Raw genomic sequence first — 16,096 nt, 5'->3', positions numbered from 1 at the left:
TCAATCATTGTATCATAAGACGTTTTGTGTATCGATGACTCACATTCTCCATTTGAGAATGCAAATAGTTTTGTTTTCAGAGGTTGAAAGACTTGTTGTTCACGCGGATTCTGCCTTCTGATTCTTACGAAGTAGCAGAATCTTTTTATTATACAATAATTAGGTTTTCTACGCATAAACTCAGGATTTACTTCTAGAAATAGTTCTATTAAATTCTTTATAAAGCTTGTGAAAATGCTTGTAAGATGTGATCAACAGAGGACACATAAATGTCAAAAAATAATAAATAAAACATAAATAAATCTGTGCTTGTAAGCATTTTAAAAAAATTATGAAATAACAAAATTGAAAAATAAGTAAAGAATAATCATATTAAAGTAAAATAAGTTGCTGTTTAGTCACTTTTAATCTCAATAGACAGGTAAAATGGGTAGATCCACCATAACAACTAATAAGCTGCTGATTGATGGGACTCAAATCGATAATGGTGATCTGGAGACCCCATTTAAATGCTAATAGGCACCATGTGTGGCAACCCTTCAATCATGTAAGAGATGATACTAATAGTTACTGAATAATTTACATGTAACCATAGATGTAAATAGATACATAGCCGAATAAGAATAAAGATAGTTGGATAACATGGAGGGACAGACTATAGACCCCCATACATATCAGACTAACATCTGCCAAGCTTACCAATGGGTTTGGCCAATAGTCTAATGTGTATGGGGGGGCCCACACTGATTAATTTAGAAATAAATGAAAATTCGGCATGTCCTATCCTTTTATCCGTAAAGAAATAAGCTGCCATTAGAGATTTGTCAGTGCTCTGTAGAAAAAAAAAAAAAGAGTGTTGGACCGGCAAATGGTAAAATGAACTAGTTTATTCCCTCCGCGTTTCAAGCACGTTCTGTCCACTTCATCTGGCACATATACAAATCACATGACTTTTTATAGACCATTTGTGACATCATATCCAGTCATGATTGGTGCAAAAGATATTAGTTAAAAACAATTTAAAAAAAAAAAACAGACACAATACAATAAAAGCATCAAAACATTAAAAAAAGTCCCAATCACAATTGGCATATGATAAAAAATAATCCTAGAACTCCATAAATAATTGGTGATGTTCAGTAATTGCCTCTAAAGAACTCTGTTCTGTTTAATTATTGTAGTCTGGTTCTGTTTTTCTATTTTTTATATACTTGCTTTTTTACTTTTTTATCAATACTACTCTAAAAAAATTACCGTAATAGTATTTTTTCTCTAGTTCTCAAAAAAAAAAAAAACCCTTCTCTTTTTTTTTTCCTTTCCCCAAAGAAGCAACAACAAATACTTTGCCCTTTAATTTTCTTTACAGGTTTGTCCCGAACATTTTGACTATTCTGTGGATTACTTATTATTGTGTGTTATTTTTGTTTTTATTTCTATTTCCGTTTTACCTTTTATTAGATTTCTCTCGATTCCCTAAACCCCCATATAGATAGTTGTTTATGTAGTTTTAATTCATTTTTGAATGCAATAAATGAACTGCTAGTAAGTACTGTATACTCAAAAGTTTTGTTCAAGGCCTCTATGGATTGAGGGTTGCTAATTTGAAAATCCAAGAATATTCTCTATTAATTAGTTTTTGGAACCGATCCTAGCAATGGATTTGATAGTTTATCAATAAGTTTTAATTGAAAAAAAAAAAATCGGGGTGGGAGGCGGTTGATGGTATAAAACAAAATGTTTGGACAAACTATAATTGAGTATCAAATTTCTGATGTTATGTTGGTGTTTGTTCATTCTGTTGTAGGACTCTTGGATGGGGCAGCCATGACATATTGAAGTCCACAGCTACATTCCAGAAGATAAATCACAAAAAAGAGGATTGGCAATTTAAAAATTGATTCGTAGGGTGGGGGTGCGTCTGACTGCAACCAATTACAGACGCTGGTAGGCGGGGAAAGCAGTGCATATTCAATGAGCCTAATGCACTGCACCGGAAGTGAATGCGCAGCCTGGGAGCAGTGTACAGCCACCCCGCACCTGATCTTATCCCCTATCCCTTCTACCACAATTTCAATCACCGGATTCTGGTCTCCATAGACTCATATGGGGACTGGAATCCGGCCCGATACTGGATTTTAAAAACCAGATCACCGGGTCCCAGTTATCTGCGAGTCCGCTCATCACTATAAGTAAATCCAAAGGAGAAAGAAAGTCGCCCTCCAGATGATCACCATATCACTCCGTCTTTATTGCAGGGGAAACATGAAGGTACAAACGGTGGGGAGGGTGAGACAAGCCATACAACGCCGGACGATGGCGTGCCGTTTCGCTAGAACTTAGCTTCCACGGGTCCAGTGCCACGGGTCCAGTGTTGTCCGGCGTTGTATGGCCTGGCTCACCCTCCCCACCGCTTGTACTTTCATGTTTCCCCTGCAATAAAGACGGAGTGATATGGTGATCATCTGGAGTGTGACTTTCTTTCTCCTTTGGATTTATCTTGGTCTTCACCGCAAGTCTGCACCATGATCCCCTCCATGGCTCAGTAGGGCTCAAGTAGCTGAACGTGTAGTAACACGCGGAGTAGGTGGTGCACCGGGACTCTTACCTCTTTCATTCTATCTACAGTGCCTACAAATAGTATTCAACCCCCTGCAGATTTAGCAGGTTTACACATTCGGAATTAACTTGGCATTGTGACATTTGGACTGGCACTGCAGCAAAAAAGAATGTTATTTCTTTTTTTTTTTTTTTTTTAAATTGTGAAAAGTTTATTCAGAGGGTCATTTATTATTCAACCCCTCAAACCACCAGAATTCTGTTTGGTTCCCCTAACGTATTAAGAAGTATTTCAGGTACAAAGAACAATGAGCTTCACATGTTTGGATTAATTATCTCTTTTTCCAGCCTTTTCTGACTAATTAAGACCCTCCCCAAACTTGTGAACAGCACTCATACTTGGTCAACATGGGAAAGACAAAGGAGCATTCCAAGGCCATCAGAGACAAGATCGTGGAGGGTCACAAGGCTGGCAAGGGGTACAAAACCCTTTCCAAGGAGTTGGGCCTACCTGTCTCCACTGTTGGGAGCATCATCCGGAAGTGGAAGGCTTATGGAACTACTGTTAGCCTTCCACGGCCTGGACAGCCTTTGAAAGTTTCCACCCGTGCCGAGGCCAGGCTTATCCGAAGAGTCAAGGCTAACCCAAGGACAACAAGGAAGGAGCTCCGGGAAGATCTCATGGCAGTGGGGACATTGGTTTCAGTCAATACCATAAGTAACGAACTCCACCGCAATGGTCTCCGTTCCAGACGAGCCCGTAAGGTACCTTTACTTTCAAAGCATCATGTCAAGGCTCGTCTACAGTTTGCTCATGATCACTTGGAGGACTCTGAGACATACTGGTTCAAGGTTCTCTGGTCTGATGAGACCAAGATCGAGATCTTTGGTGCCAACCACACACGTGACGTTTGGAGACTGGATGGCACTGCATACGACCCCAAGAATACCATCCCTACAGTCAAGCATGGTGGTGGCAGTATCATGCTGTGGGGCTGTTTCTCAGCCAAGGGGCCGGGCCATCTGGTCCGCATCCATGGGAAGATGGATAACACGGCCTACCTGGAGATTTTGGCCAAGAACCTCCGCTCCTCCATCAAGGATCTTAAGATGGGTCGTAATTTCATCTTCCAACAAGACAACGACCCAAAGCACACAGCCAAGAAAACAAAGGCTTGGTTCACGAGGGAAAAAATCAAGGTGTTGCAGTGGCGTAGTCAGTCTCCTGACCTTAACCCAATTGAAAACTTGTGGAAGGAGCTCAAGATTAAAGTCCACATGAGACACCCAAAGAACCTAGATAACTTGGAGAAGATCTGCATGGAGGAGTGGGCCAAGATAACTCCAGAGACCTGTGCCGGCCTGATCAGGTCTTCTAAAAGACGATTATTAGCTGTAATTGCAAACAAGGGTTATTCCACAAAATATTAAACCTAAGGGTTGAATAATAATTGACCCACACTTTTATGTTGAAAATGTATTAAAATTTAACTGAGCAACATAACTTGTTGGTTTGTAAGATTTATGCATCTGTTAAGAAATCCTGCTCTTGTTTGAAGTTTGCAGGCTCTAACTTATTTGCATCTTATCAAACCTGCTAAATCTGCAGGGGGTTGAATACTACTTGTAGGCACTGTATAAGTAATCTAACTGGGTGCAACTAGGTTTTTAAGATTTTTAAGATTTTTATTTTTTCTGAAGACAGAGTTGTTTGGCTGTAAATATCCCATAGAGTACACAGGAGCGCTCGGCAGAGCAAATGCTCCCATGTGTGAGAGAGATGGGCAAAATAGCTGTCGGCCGAACAATCACACAACCATTGGTCGACAGCTAACAAAACTGTATACGGGGGTTTTTATTGTGCTATCTAGATAAACACAGCTATATCTAGAATATAGGTTGATCAAAAAGAGGACACTGACTACATAATCTATGGGTCTCCGCTGGGACATATTCACATCCATGGCACGGTTATCTGGCAACTATAGGATGGATGGCATTCTCTGTCTCCTGCAGTAGCATTACTTAGATACTACCAAGCAATGCACGTTGTGATTGTTTAGTCACTTGATAACAGTATTATTAAAGCACATAAAGAATGACTAGAATGAGAAAAAAATTGCTTTTTTTACTTAAATGCATTGTTGTCTTTGTTTATTGTTTGATTCTGCTTTTGCTGCTAATCCTCCTAAATACTAATCCCACACCAAGAAGAAGGAAGATGGTTTTTCCAAGCCCTGTACTACTTATATAATTTGGGCACTTACGGTGGTATATTTTGAGAACCAGATGGCGGTGACATGTTTGTGTGTTATAGTGGTATTTAGAGGTCACTGTGTGGTACTATTCTAGGGTATAATCAGGGCCGTATTTACCATTAGGCACCCGTGGTCCCGTGCCTAGGGCGGCAGGATGCAGGGGGCGGCACCTTCTAGCAGTAAAAAAAAAAAATTTTTTTTTTTTTTTACACATTCATTAAATCCGCTGTATTTTCTGAGGGAGGAGAGGGGGAGAGGCGCACCTTCATTTATTTGTATCCGCGTCCATTAAGACGCGAATGCAGACAAACTGCGGCGGCCGGGCACAGAGAGCTGATTGACCCCGGAACTGCCGGCGCCTGCACTTCCGGGGTCACAGGCACGCCAATCAGCTCCTTTCTCTGTGCTGCGTCCAATGCTGTGTGGATTTCACATGCAGAGGTCACAGCAGGACACCGCAGAGGACGCCGCGATGGAAGCCGGTGTCAGAAGAGGATACTTACGTGAGCCAGGAAGATGACGGCGGGCCCTGGAGCAGGTAAGTGCTCGCAGAGCTGAAGAGTGGGGGTGTCTCTAATGCAGACTGGAGATCTGCGTATGGGGTGGGAGGAGAGAGGCTGATACTGGGGGAGACTTGGGGAAAGAGAAGCTGATACTGGGGGAGGCTGGGAGGAGAGAGTATGATGCTGGGGGAGGCTGATGTTGCGGAAGGCTGGGATGGGGGGAGGCTGACGCTGGGGGAGGCTGGGAGGAGGGAGGCTGATGCTGAGGGAGGCTGATGCTGGGGGAGGCTGGGAGGAGAGAGGCTGATGCTGGGGGAGGCTGATACTGGGAGAGGCTGTGAGGGGGAGGCTGTGAGGGGGGAGGCTGATGCTGGGGGAGGCTGGGAGGGTGGAGGCTGATGCTGGGGGGGCTGATGCTGGGGGAGGCTGGGAGGAGTGAGGCTGATGCTGAGGGAGGCTGATGCTGGGGGAGGCTGAGAGGAGAGAGGCTGATGCTGAGGGAGGCTGATGCTGGGGGAGGCTGGGAGGAGAGAGGCTGATACTGGGGGAGGCTGATGCTGGGAGAGTTTGGGAGGAGAGAGGCTGATGCTGGGGGAGGCTGGGAGGAGAGAGGCTGGTGCTGGGGGAGGCTGATGCTGGGGGAGGCTGGGAGGAGAGAGGCTGATGCTGGGGGAGGCTGGGAGGAGGGAGGCTGATGCTGAGGGAGGCTGGGAGGGGGGAGGCTGGGAGGAGAGAGGCTGATGCTGGGGGAGGCTGGGAGGAGGGAGGCTGATGCTGAGGGTGGCTGATGCTGGGGGAGGCTGGGAGGAAAGAGGCTGATGCTGAGGGAGGCTGATGCTGGGAGAGGCTGATGCTGCGGGAGGCTCGGAGGAGAGAGGCTGATGCTGAGGGAGGCTGATGCTGGGGGAGGCTGGGAGGAGAGAGGCTGATGCTGGGGGAGGCTAGGAGGGGGGAGGCTGATGCTGGGGGAGGCTGATGCTGGGGGAGGCTGGAAGGAGAGAGGCTGATGCTGGGGGAGGCTGATGCTGGGGGAGGCTGATGCTGGGGGAGGCTGGGAGGAGAGAGGCTGATGCTGGGGGAGGCTGGTGCTGGGGGAGGATGATGCTGGGGGAGGCTGGGAGAAGAGAGGCTGATACTGGGGGAGGCTGATGCTGGGGGGAGGCTGGGAGGAGAGAGGCTGATGCTGGGGGAGGCTGATACTGGGAGAGGCTGTGAGGGGGGAGGCTGGGAGGGGGGAGGCTGATGCTGGGGGAGGCTGGGAGGGTGGAGGCTGATGCTGGGGGGAGGCTGATGCTGGGGGAGGCTGGGAGGGGGAGGCTGGGAGGAGGGAGGCTGATGCTGAGGGAGGCTGATGCTGGGGGAGGCTGGGAGGAGGGAGGCTGATGCTGGGGGAGGCTGGGAGGAGGGAGGCTGATGCTGAGGGAGGCTGGGAGGGGGGAGGCTGAGAGGGGGGAGGCTGGGAGGAGAGAGGCTGATGCTGGGGGAGGCTGGGAGGAGGGAGGCTGATGCTGAGGGAGGCTGATGCTGGGGGAGGCTGGGAGGAGAGAGGCTGATACTGGGGGAGGCTGATGCTGGGAGAGTTTGGGAGGAGAGAGGCTGATGCTGGGGGAGGCTGGCAGGAGAGAGGCTGGTGCTGGGGGAGGCTGGGAGGAGAGAGGCTGATGCTGGGGGAGGCTGGGAGGAGAGAGGCTGATGCTGGGGGAGGCTGGGAGGAGGGAGGCTGATGCTGAGGGAGGCTGGGAGGGGGGAGGCTGGGAGGAGAGAGGCTGATGCTGGGGGAGGCTGGGAGGAGGGAGGCTGATGCTGAGGGAGGCTGATGCTGGGGGAGGCTGATGCTGCGGGAGGCTCGGAGGAGAGAGGCTGATGCTGAGGGAGGCTGATGCTGGGGGAGGCTGGGAGGAGAGAGGCTGATGCTGGGGGAGGCTGGTGCTGGGGGAGGATGATGCTGGGGGAGGCTGATGCTGGGGGAGGCTGGGAGGAGAGAGGCTGATGCTGGGGGAGGATGATGCTGGGGGAGGATGATGCTGGGGGAGGCTGGGAGGAGGGAGGCTGATGCTGGGGGAGGCTGGGAGGAGGGAGGCTGATGCTGAGGGAGGCTGGGAGGGGGGAGGCTGGGAGGTGAGAGGCTGATGCTAGGGGAGGCTGGGAGGAGGGAGGCTGATGCTGAGGGAGGCTGATGCTGGGGGAGGCTGGGAGGAGAGAGGCTGATGCTGGGGGAGGCTGGGAGGAAAGAGGCTGATGTTGAGGGAGGCTGATGCTGGGAGAGGCTGATGCTGCGGGAGGCTCGGAGGAGAGAGGCTGATGCTGAGGGAGGCTGATGCTGGGGAGGCTGGGAGGAGAGGCTGATGCTGGGGGAGGCTAGGAGGTGGAAGGCTTTTGCTGGGGGAGGCTGGGAGGGGGGAGGCTGATGCTAGGGGAGGCTGGGAGGAGGGAGGCTGATGCTGAGGGAGGCTGATGCTGGGGGAGGCTGGGAGGAGAGAGGCTGATGCTGGGGGAGGCTGATGCTGGGGGAGGCTGGGAGGAGAGAGGCTGATGCTGGAGGAGGCTGGGAGAAGAGAGGCTGATGCTGGGGGAGGCTGTGAGGGGGGAGGCTGGGAGGGGGGAGGCTGATGCTGGGGGAGGCTGGGAGGGTGGAGGCTGATGCTGGGGGGCTGATGCTGGGGGAGGCTGGGAGGAGTGAGGCTGATGCTGGGGGAGGCTGGGAGAAGAGAGGCTGATGCTGGGGGCAGAGAGGCTGATGCTGGGGGCAGAGAGGCTGATGCTGGGGGAAGCTGGGGGCGAGAGGCTGATGCTGGGGGAAGCTGGGGGAGAGAGGCTGAAGCTGGGGGAAGCTGGGGGACAGAGGCTGAAGCTGAGGGACGCTGGGGGGAGAGAGGTTGATGCTGGGGGGGCTGGGGGGAGAGAGGCTGATGCTGGGGGAGAGGCTGCTGGTGAAGGCGGGGGAGAGCGGCTGCTGCTGGGGGAATGGGAGAGAGGGGCCAATCCTAGAGACAGAGGACAAGGGTTGAGGGATAGTGCAACGACAAAATCGATGGCGGGGGAGTGTAAGGACTCAGAATGAGAGGGGGGCAGCATTGGGAGCTCATTATGGAGAAGAGGCAGCATGTGTGTGCTCAGTATGGAGTGGAGCAATGTAGGGGAGTCAATATCAAGAGTGGGGTAGTGTGTGTGTGTGTGTGTGTGGGAGGGGTGTCTCAGCATAAGCGTTAGTGTGGTGGTCTTAGTATGATGAATGGGGCAGCATGGAGGTGTCATTATGAAAAAGAGGAAAGCAGCATTAGGAGCTCATGGAGAGGGGCAGCATGCATGGGACATTGTGAGGACGGGGAAGCATGCATGGGACATTGTGAGGAGGGGGAAGCATGCATGGGACATTGTGAGGAGGGGGCAGCATGCATGGGACATTGTGAGGAGGGGGCAGCACGCATGGGACATTGTGAGGAGGGGGCAGCACGCATGGGACATTGTGAGGAGGGGGCAGCACGCATGGGACATTGTGAGGAGGGGGCAGCATGCATGGGACATTGTGAGGAGGGGGAAGCATGCATGGGAAACTGTGAGGAGGGAGCAGCATGCATAGGACATTGGGAGGAGGGGCAACATGCATGGGACATTGTGAGGGGGGACAGCATGCATGGGACATTGTGAGGAGGGGGCAGCATGCATGGGACATTGTGAGGAGGGGGCAGCACGCATGGGACACTGTGAGGAGGGGGAAGCATGCATGGGACATTGTGAGGAGGGAGCAGCATGCATGGGACATTGGGAGGAGGGGGCAGAATGCATGGGACATTGTGAGGAGGGGGCAGAATGCATGGGACATTGTGAGGAGGGGGCAGCACGCATGGGACATTGTGAGGAGGGGGCAGCAAGCATGGGACACTGTGAGGAGGGGGCAGCATGCATGGGACATTGTGAGGAGGTAGCAGCATGCATGGGACACTGTGAGGAGGGGGCAGCATGCATGGGACATTGTGAGGAGGGGGCAGCATGCATGGGACATTGTGAGGAGGGGGCAGCATGCATGGGACATTGTGAGGAGGGGGCAGCATGCATGGGACATTGTGAGGAGGGGGCAGCATGCATGGGACACTGTGAGGAGGGGGCAGCATGCATGGGACATTGTGAGGAGGGGGCAGCATGATGTGAGGTCAATGTGCAGATCATATTTCATAATTGAGGAAGGTGTGGTGGGTACAATTTATAAGGGAGGGCAGTGTGTAGTTTATTAGGGGCAGTGTGACAGTCACAGTATATAAGTGGGGATGGTGGGAATATTTTATACTCATGCTATGTTTTGATGTGCTTGTGGTGATCCCCATTGGGGGGGGGGGTTAGTGCCCTTCGTTTCTTATTGATACTTTTTCAAGTGTTTTACAGAGTAGATCTGCCTTAAACAGATGTCGTGTGCGAAAACTCAGTGTTACGTTGTCACTAAGGGGCGCGACCACTTAAAGTGCCTAGGGCAGCACGAAGGCAAAATACAGCCCTGGGTATAATACGCCCCTCACATAAATGATTGGAGTGTAGAGTGCTGTAATAGAGACTAGTGCCATGTTCGGAAGACACTTTGTTCCCAGGTGGTTACATCTGAGCTTGAACAAGTAGAAAATAACAGGTATTATTGGTGTAAAGGCTTTGGCTGGAGGCAGCGCTCTGGAGAAATGTTACTGAAAGCCCTTACCAGTCTGGAGTTTCTTTTTATGTCTTTCTGTTGGCCGGCCAGGAAATCCAGCTGCGTTTGATGTTCTTCAAGGTACTCGCTGCAAAATTAGCCAAGGGTATTCCAATTATTTTTATGCAAACCACAACACAGGTCACAGCTCTCTTTAAGGAAACAGCTGAGCTTAATGAACATGTTTTCAGATTGTAATCTCTAAGAACATTTCTTCTTTAAAGCCACATGGAGAACAATTCGAGCCTACGAGTCCCAGAACACCTAAAATAAGAGCCCTTATCATTTCTTGTGTGACCTCACAAATCAGCGCCATGTGGCAGAGGACCTGGGAGGTCAGCATATGTAAAAAGCAATAATAGGGCAACACCTAACACCCAAGTGTTTATAGGATATAGAGTGCATCACTCAAAGGGTGTCCACCATTTACACCCACTGGGGCCAGTCACAGATCTGTACTGGAAAAGGCACTAAGAAATGCTGACCGTATACTAAGATAGCTAATCGTTTGGCTGACAGCTATCAATCTGAGTCCCCCTTATTCAGGAACGCTTAAGCTGAGGGCTCCTTTTTCGCTGAGAGCCGCTGCCAGACTTCTTTAGTCGCAGATAACAAAAGGATTGGCTTTCGGAAATCCGACATAATCTATTGGGGGAAAGTCAGGAGACCCCCATACACACTAGACTGATGGCCAATCCAACCAATTTCTATGGGTTTAGCCAACGAAAGTCTGTGTATGGGCGCTTCTATCAGATTGCGGCACGGTGGCTCAGTGGTTAGCACTGCAGTCTTACAGCGCTGGGGTCTTAGGTTCAAATCCCACCAAGTACAACATCTGCAAGGAGCTTGTTTGTTCTCCCCGTGTTTGCGTGGGCTTCCTCCGGGTACTCCAGTTTCCTCCCACACTCCAAAACATACAGATAGGGAACCTAGATTGTGAGCCTCAATGGGGACAGTGTTGCCATTTTATGTAAAGCGCTGTGGAATTAACAGCGCTATATAAATTAATAAATATTATTATTATTGTTAATGATGTGACTCTTGAAACTTGAATAATTTCTGAAACTGTGCATAGGGCAAAAAGAGTGATTTACTAACTCATGTAATGTTTTAATATAAAGGAGTTCTCCAACAATGTAAAATCGCCCAAGTCACATAATTCAAATAGCAGGCCATCATAGTCACATGTCAGGATGGGCTGCAGCCGGAAGAAACACAACTCCAGAGATTTGCGTCTCAACTGACAGAGGAGCTGTATCTAAAGCATTCATACAACTATGAGCTGGGGAGAAGGATGGAACAGAAGAACTAAATCTTCTCCTTGGTTGACTGTACACAGGGAACTAAAGCTAGTAAAAAAATTATTGTTTGCATCGTCAGCCGAGAAGAATTGTCTCTTCTCCTGTCAAAGCCCTTCTCCAGCAGCTCATGGTATGTGTGCTTAGGATAGTGCTCCTCTGTCAGTTAACACACTAATTTCCATATCCATGTTTCTTTAGACTTCAATTATGTGACAGAGGCCATTTTATTCCATTTTTGGGGAACAGCCCTTTAAGTTTGAACACTGTACATACATGACATTACTTATCCTGTATCGATATATATCATGTAGCATACTCCAGAGCTATTCTACTATTGGTGGAGTAGTATATATAAATTACATTACTTATGCTTATAATACAGGAGTTACATCCTGTACTATACTTCAGAGAGCATTCACTATTCAGATGGTAGACTCATTGTGAACATACATTTACATTTATTTACTGTATTATACCCCAAAGTTGTATTCACTAATCTGCTGGTGGAGTCATTGTGTACATACATTACCTTACTTATCCTATATTTTACTGAATTACACCCCAGAGCTGCATTCAATATTCTGCTGGAGAAGTCACTATGTACATACATTTTGTTACTAATCTTGTACTGATCCTGAGTTACATCCTGTATTATACTCCAGAGCTGCACTCACTATTCTGCTGGTGCAGTCACTGTGTACATGTGGCGCCCCTGAAGCTTCCGTCGCCACAGGAACATTGCACCCCAGCCAGAGGTGTGATGTCCCATCCTGGGTAAGGAAAGGAGTGAACGCCGGTCCACAGGCAAATCTGCACTACACCCATTGTTAGGTACACACAGGGACAGTGGCAGCTACCCTCCCATGCTGCATGCTGGGAGGGGCTGTAAGACCCATCCCTGCTTTCATAGGGTGGGAGCTTAGCAACTGGGTGGGTGGGAGGAGCCAGCCGAGAGGAGAGTAGTTACAGGAAGGTAAAGTCAGAGAGTTGCAGTTTACCTCAGGGAGGAGGGGAGTGAGGAGGTCTGCGTGAGTCAGAGGAGCAGTGAGTTTGGAGTTTTACCTCAGAGAAGGAGGAGAGGAGTAAGAAGAGAAGTGCTCTAGTCAGTCAGGAGCAAGAAGGAGAACGTGACGCTTCCTGATGAAGACCCTGGGGCCCAGGTGACACCAAGCAGAACAGAAGTAATTCCAGGGTCACTGTAAAGCTTCCAAGCCTGTGGCCTGTTCCACAAAGTCATTCGGTGGAGGGATCAAGCTGCATACAGGGGACGGTCCCTAGAAACTGGAGGAAGAGAAGTCGATTCCAAAAGTAAAAACCGAGGTCCAGGGTGGCTGCAAGCACCCAGGGCTACAGCCCACAGTAGAACCTCTGGAAAGGGGGTAGAATACCCACTAGGCAAGCCCCCGGCCCGGAGGTTGTAGTGGAGGCCAAGCCAGGTTCATCCAGCAAAGGCAAGGCTTAGAAGTCAGCTGAAGAAAGGAACACAATAGAGGGGTGCACCGGCTTTTATTCCCAGATCTACCCGGGATCAGCGGAGGTCCCTGACAGGGGATTCCAGCACACCAGTGGGCAACCGGACAGCTGCCGTGTTGAATAACCAACTGTGAGTTAACATCTTGAAACTGCTCCCCCTGGTGTTGCCTCTGTTATTTCATCTGCATAGACTTCCATCACTGCATAGACACTTACAAGCACCAACTGTTGCCCCGGGGCACCGCTCAATCTGTGGGGAGCAGGACCACCCAAGCTGCCATTCCACCAGCCCCGGAGGCCCCATACAGCAGCGGCGGCTTAATAGCCGCAAACCACAGGTGGCGTCACGAATATTATAAACTTTAATCACCCCCACTGAAGCCGTTTTAATTGACTCCCGGCAGCGTCACGGTGTCGGGCCCCGCCACCACTGACGACCCCCGGACTAGTCTGGCCCGGCACCGGGTGTCCCATAGCCTTGGGGTGGGCGAGTCATACATACATTATATTACTTATCTTGTACTGATCCTGAGTTACATCCTGTATTATATCCCAGAGCTGCACTCAAAATTCTGCTGTTACAGTCATTTTGTACATTCATTACCTTACTTATCCTGTACTGATCCTGAATTACATCCTGTATTATACTTCAGAGCTGAACTCACCATTCTGCTGCTGCAGCTATACAAAGCTATCTTGTACTGATTCTGCGTTTCTGAGTTACATACTGTATTATATTTCACAGATGCACTCACAATTGGGCAGGCTTCAGAGCTAAAATCTCCTAGTATTTTCAATTTTGAATAGAGATTGCTTGGAGATTTGCACTCTTAATTATGTCGACATCTGATGATGGAAAAAATATCTTGCAGGAGTTTTATTCCATGCGGGAGGTCGCTGTATTCAACACACATGTAAAAAAAGAAGCTGCTGGTGTTCCCGCTGTTTTACATGTAGGATCTTATTTCCAGGCAATCAATGGTGAATTAATGAGGAGTTTCAAAGGAGATTTCTCCTAGTCACATACCAAATACAGAAAGTAACCATTTAGCTATAGGCGGCAGATGCTTTGAATTGTACTGGGTTGAGCTGAATCATCTCAAAAATAAAAAATTCCCCTAAAACAGGCAATAAATTCATGTGATTCTGAATGCTGACCAGACATTCCCACGTGTGAGGACCTTCCTTGGACTTGGTAAAACAGGACCTGCTAATAATAGGTCACATGTAATCCTAAATGTAACTATTACATGGAGCTCCAGACAGAAAGTATGGAACTCGTCTGGAAATCTGCTCATTCATTAATTCTGTCTATGGGCACTGACTTGTAAAGCTACCTAGTAATTCAAGATGGGCCGTCATACCAGGCGCTGTATAGATGTATAGATGTCTGTATTATACCAGAAATACATTGTCTGTGAAGAGCTGCTCCCAGTCTTTGAGTAGGTGCCACATGTAGGGATGGGTGAGTCCCCTACAATGTAGAGTGTAATGTGTTATGTGCTGTACATGTGTGGGCTATGTGTGTTGGTCAGATAAAGCATAGTGGACAATGTTGAGTAGGATGTAGTGTGGAGTAAAGGTTTAGGACAGGGGTCTCAAACACACAGCCTGTAATTAAAGCGGGTGGTGCAGGGGTCGCAGTCGTCAGCACTTTATTTCAGATTAATGTTTTGCCGGCGCTGTGCAGAGTCATGCCCTCTCTGCACAACTCAAAGGCAGCCGCCAGCCAATCAGAGGCAAGTAATTGATGCATATGACCTCAGCTGCTTGCCTGTGATTGGCCTGCAGCTGCTATTGGAATAGTTGTGCAGAGAGAATTTGACTCTGCACAGAGTCAGCAAAATGTTCATCTGACTTTCAGATGAAGCGCTGAGTGTCTGCTATTGTTACCGGGTCCATGTGCCTGTGGGCCGCATGAAGCAGAAAAGAGGACGCTGAGGGAATGGAGCACAGGCGAGAAGTATGTTTTGGTGTGAGTGCGCGTGTGTGTGTTTTGCCCGCTGAGACTGCACAGGGCAGGGCGTGTGTGTGTGTCTGTCTGTCTGTCTGTGTGTGAAGAATGGCACAATAGGGAAACAGGATGGGACATTGCTACAAGAAGAGGTGCCAGTAAAGGGGACATTTCTACAAGAAGTGTACCTCCCTGGGCACATTACTAAAGGATGGGCACAACAATGGTCACATTACTACAGGATGCACACAAGAATGGAGCACTTTACTTTAGGATGGGGACCAGGATGAGCATATTACTTCAGGATGGGGACAAGGATGGACACATTACTACAGGATGGCACAAGGATGGGCATAATACTTCAGCATGGTGACACACATGGGCACATTACTACAAGATGGGGACCAGGATGGGCACATTACTACAAGATGAGGACCAGGATGGGGCATTAGTACAGGATGGGGACAAGGATGGGCACATTACTACAGGATGGGCACAAGGATGGGCATAATACTTCAGGGTGGTAACACACATGGGCACATTACTACAAGATGGGGACCAGGATGGGCACATTAATACAGGATTGGGAAAAGGATGGGCACATTACTACAGGATGACCACATTACTACAAGAAAGGGACAAGGATGGGCACATTACTACAGGAAGGAAATAAGGATGAGCACATTACTACAAGGGGACAAGGATGGGCACATTACCACAGAATGGGGAGTAGGATGGTGCACATTACTACAAGAAGGGGAACAGGATGGGGGACATTACTAAAGATGAGGACCAGGATGGGATCATTACTACAAGATGATGTCCAAAATTGCTATATGGTGCTAAGTGTGAAACTGTATTACTTACAAAAAAGGGATAAAATGTAAAATCAAAATAAAGCATGATTTTTTTTTTTTTTAAACCTGCAAAAATGTTTTTTTTAAATATATTTAAACAAAAAAGTGCACATTTGTTACAATAAACAAACGAAAAATGTTCAAAAACAGTGATCCAAAGGTGTATAGAAAAAAAAATGGTACCAATAAAAATGGCACTTTGTCCTGAAAAGAATGCGGCCCCCCCAGATTATTTTTTCTATGTGCAGCCCTTATACCCAGCCAAGTTTGAGATCCCTGGTTCAGGATGTCATTTATAGGAAGGAAGTAATGTAAAGTATAGGAATGTTATGTAGATAGATTTGGTTAGTAATAGAAACAGTTAGGCCTAAGCCACACGGAGAGAAAATCGGTGCGAGTGGAGTGCGATAAAACATCGCATTTCCCTCGGACCAATTCTAGCCTGTGTGACAGCGCACATGAGTGATTATTTTCTCAGCCCTAATCGGACTGAGAAAACAATCGCAGCATGCTGCGATT

General features: G+C 48.5%; 1 protein-coding gene across 5 annotated transcripts in view; it reads right to left on the bottom strand.

Annotated features, from left to right (window-relative positions):
• The window catches only part of RIPOR3 (RIPOR family member 3), a 259,002-nt gene that overhangs the window by 129,364 nt on the left and 113,542 nt on the right, over positions 1 to 16,096 (bottom strand). For all 5 annotated transcript variants that reach the window (XM_075350608.1, XM_075350607.1, XM_075350606.1 and 2 more), the window contains one exon: positions 10,002 to 10,080. In XM_075350608.1, the coding sequence (XP_075206723.1) occupies positions 10,002 to 10,080 (79 nt within the window). The remainder of the gene's footprint in view (positions 1 to 10,001; positions 10,081 to 16,096) is intronic.

The sequence above is a fragment of the Anomaloglossus baeobatrachus genome, chromosome 5 (genome assembly GCF_048569485.1).
Source record: "Anomaloglossus baeobatrachus isolate aAnoBae1 chromosome 5, aAnoBae1.hap1, whole genome shotgun sequence".
NCBI classification, from domain to species: Eukaryota; Metazoa; Chordata; class Amphibia; order Anura; family Aromobatidae; genus Anomaloglossus; species Anomaloglossus baeobatrachus.
The sequence above is the reverse complement of the archived record's forward strand: the minus strand, read 5'-3'. Positions and strand labels throughout refer to the sequence as shown.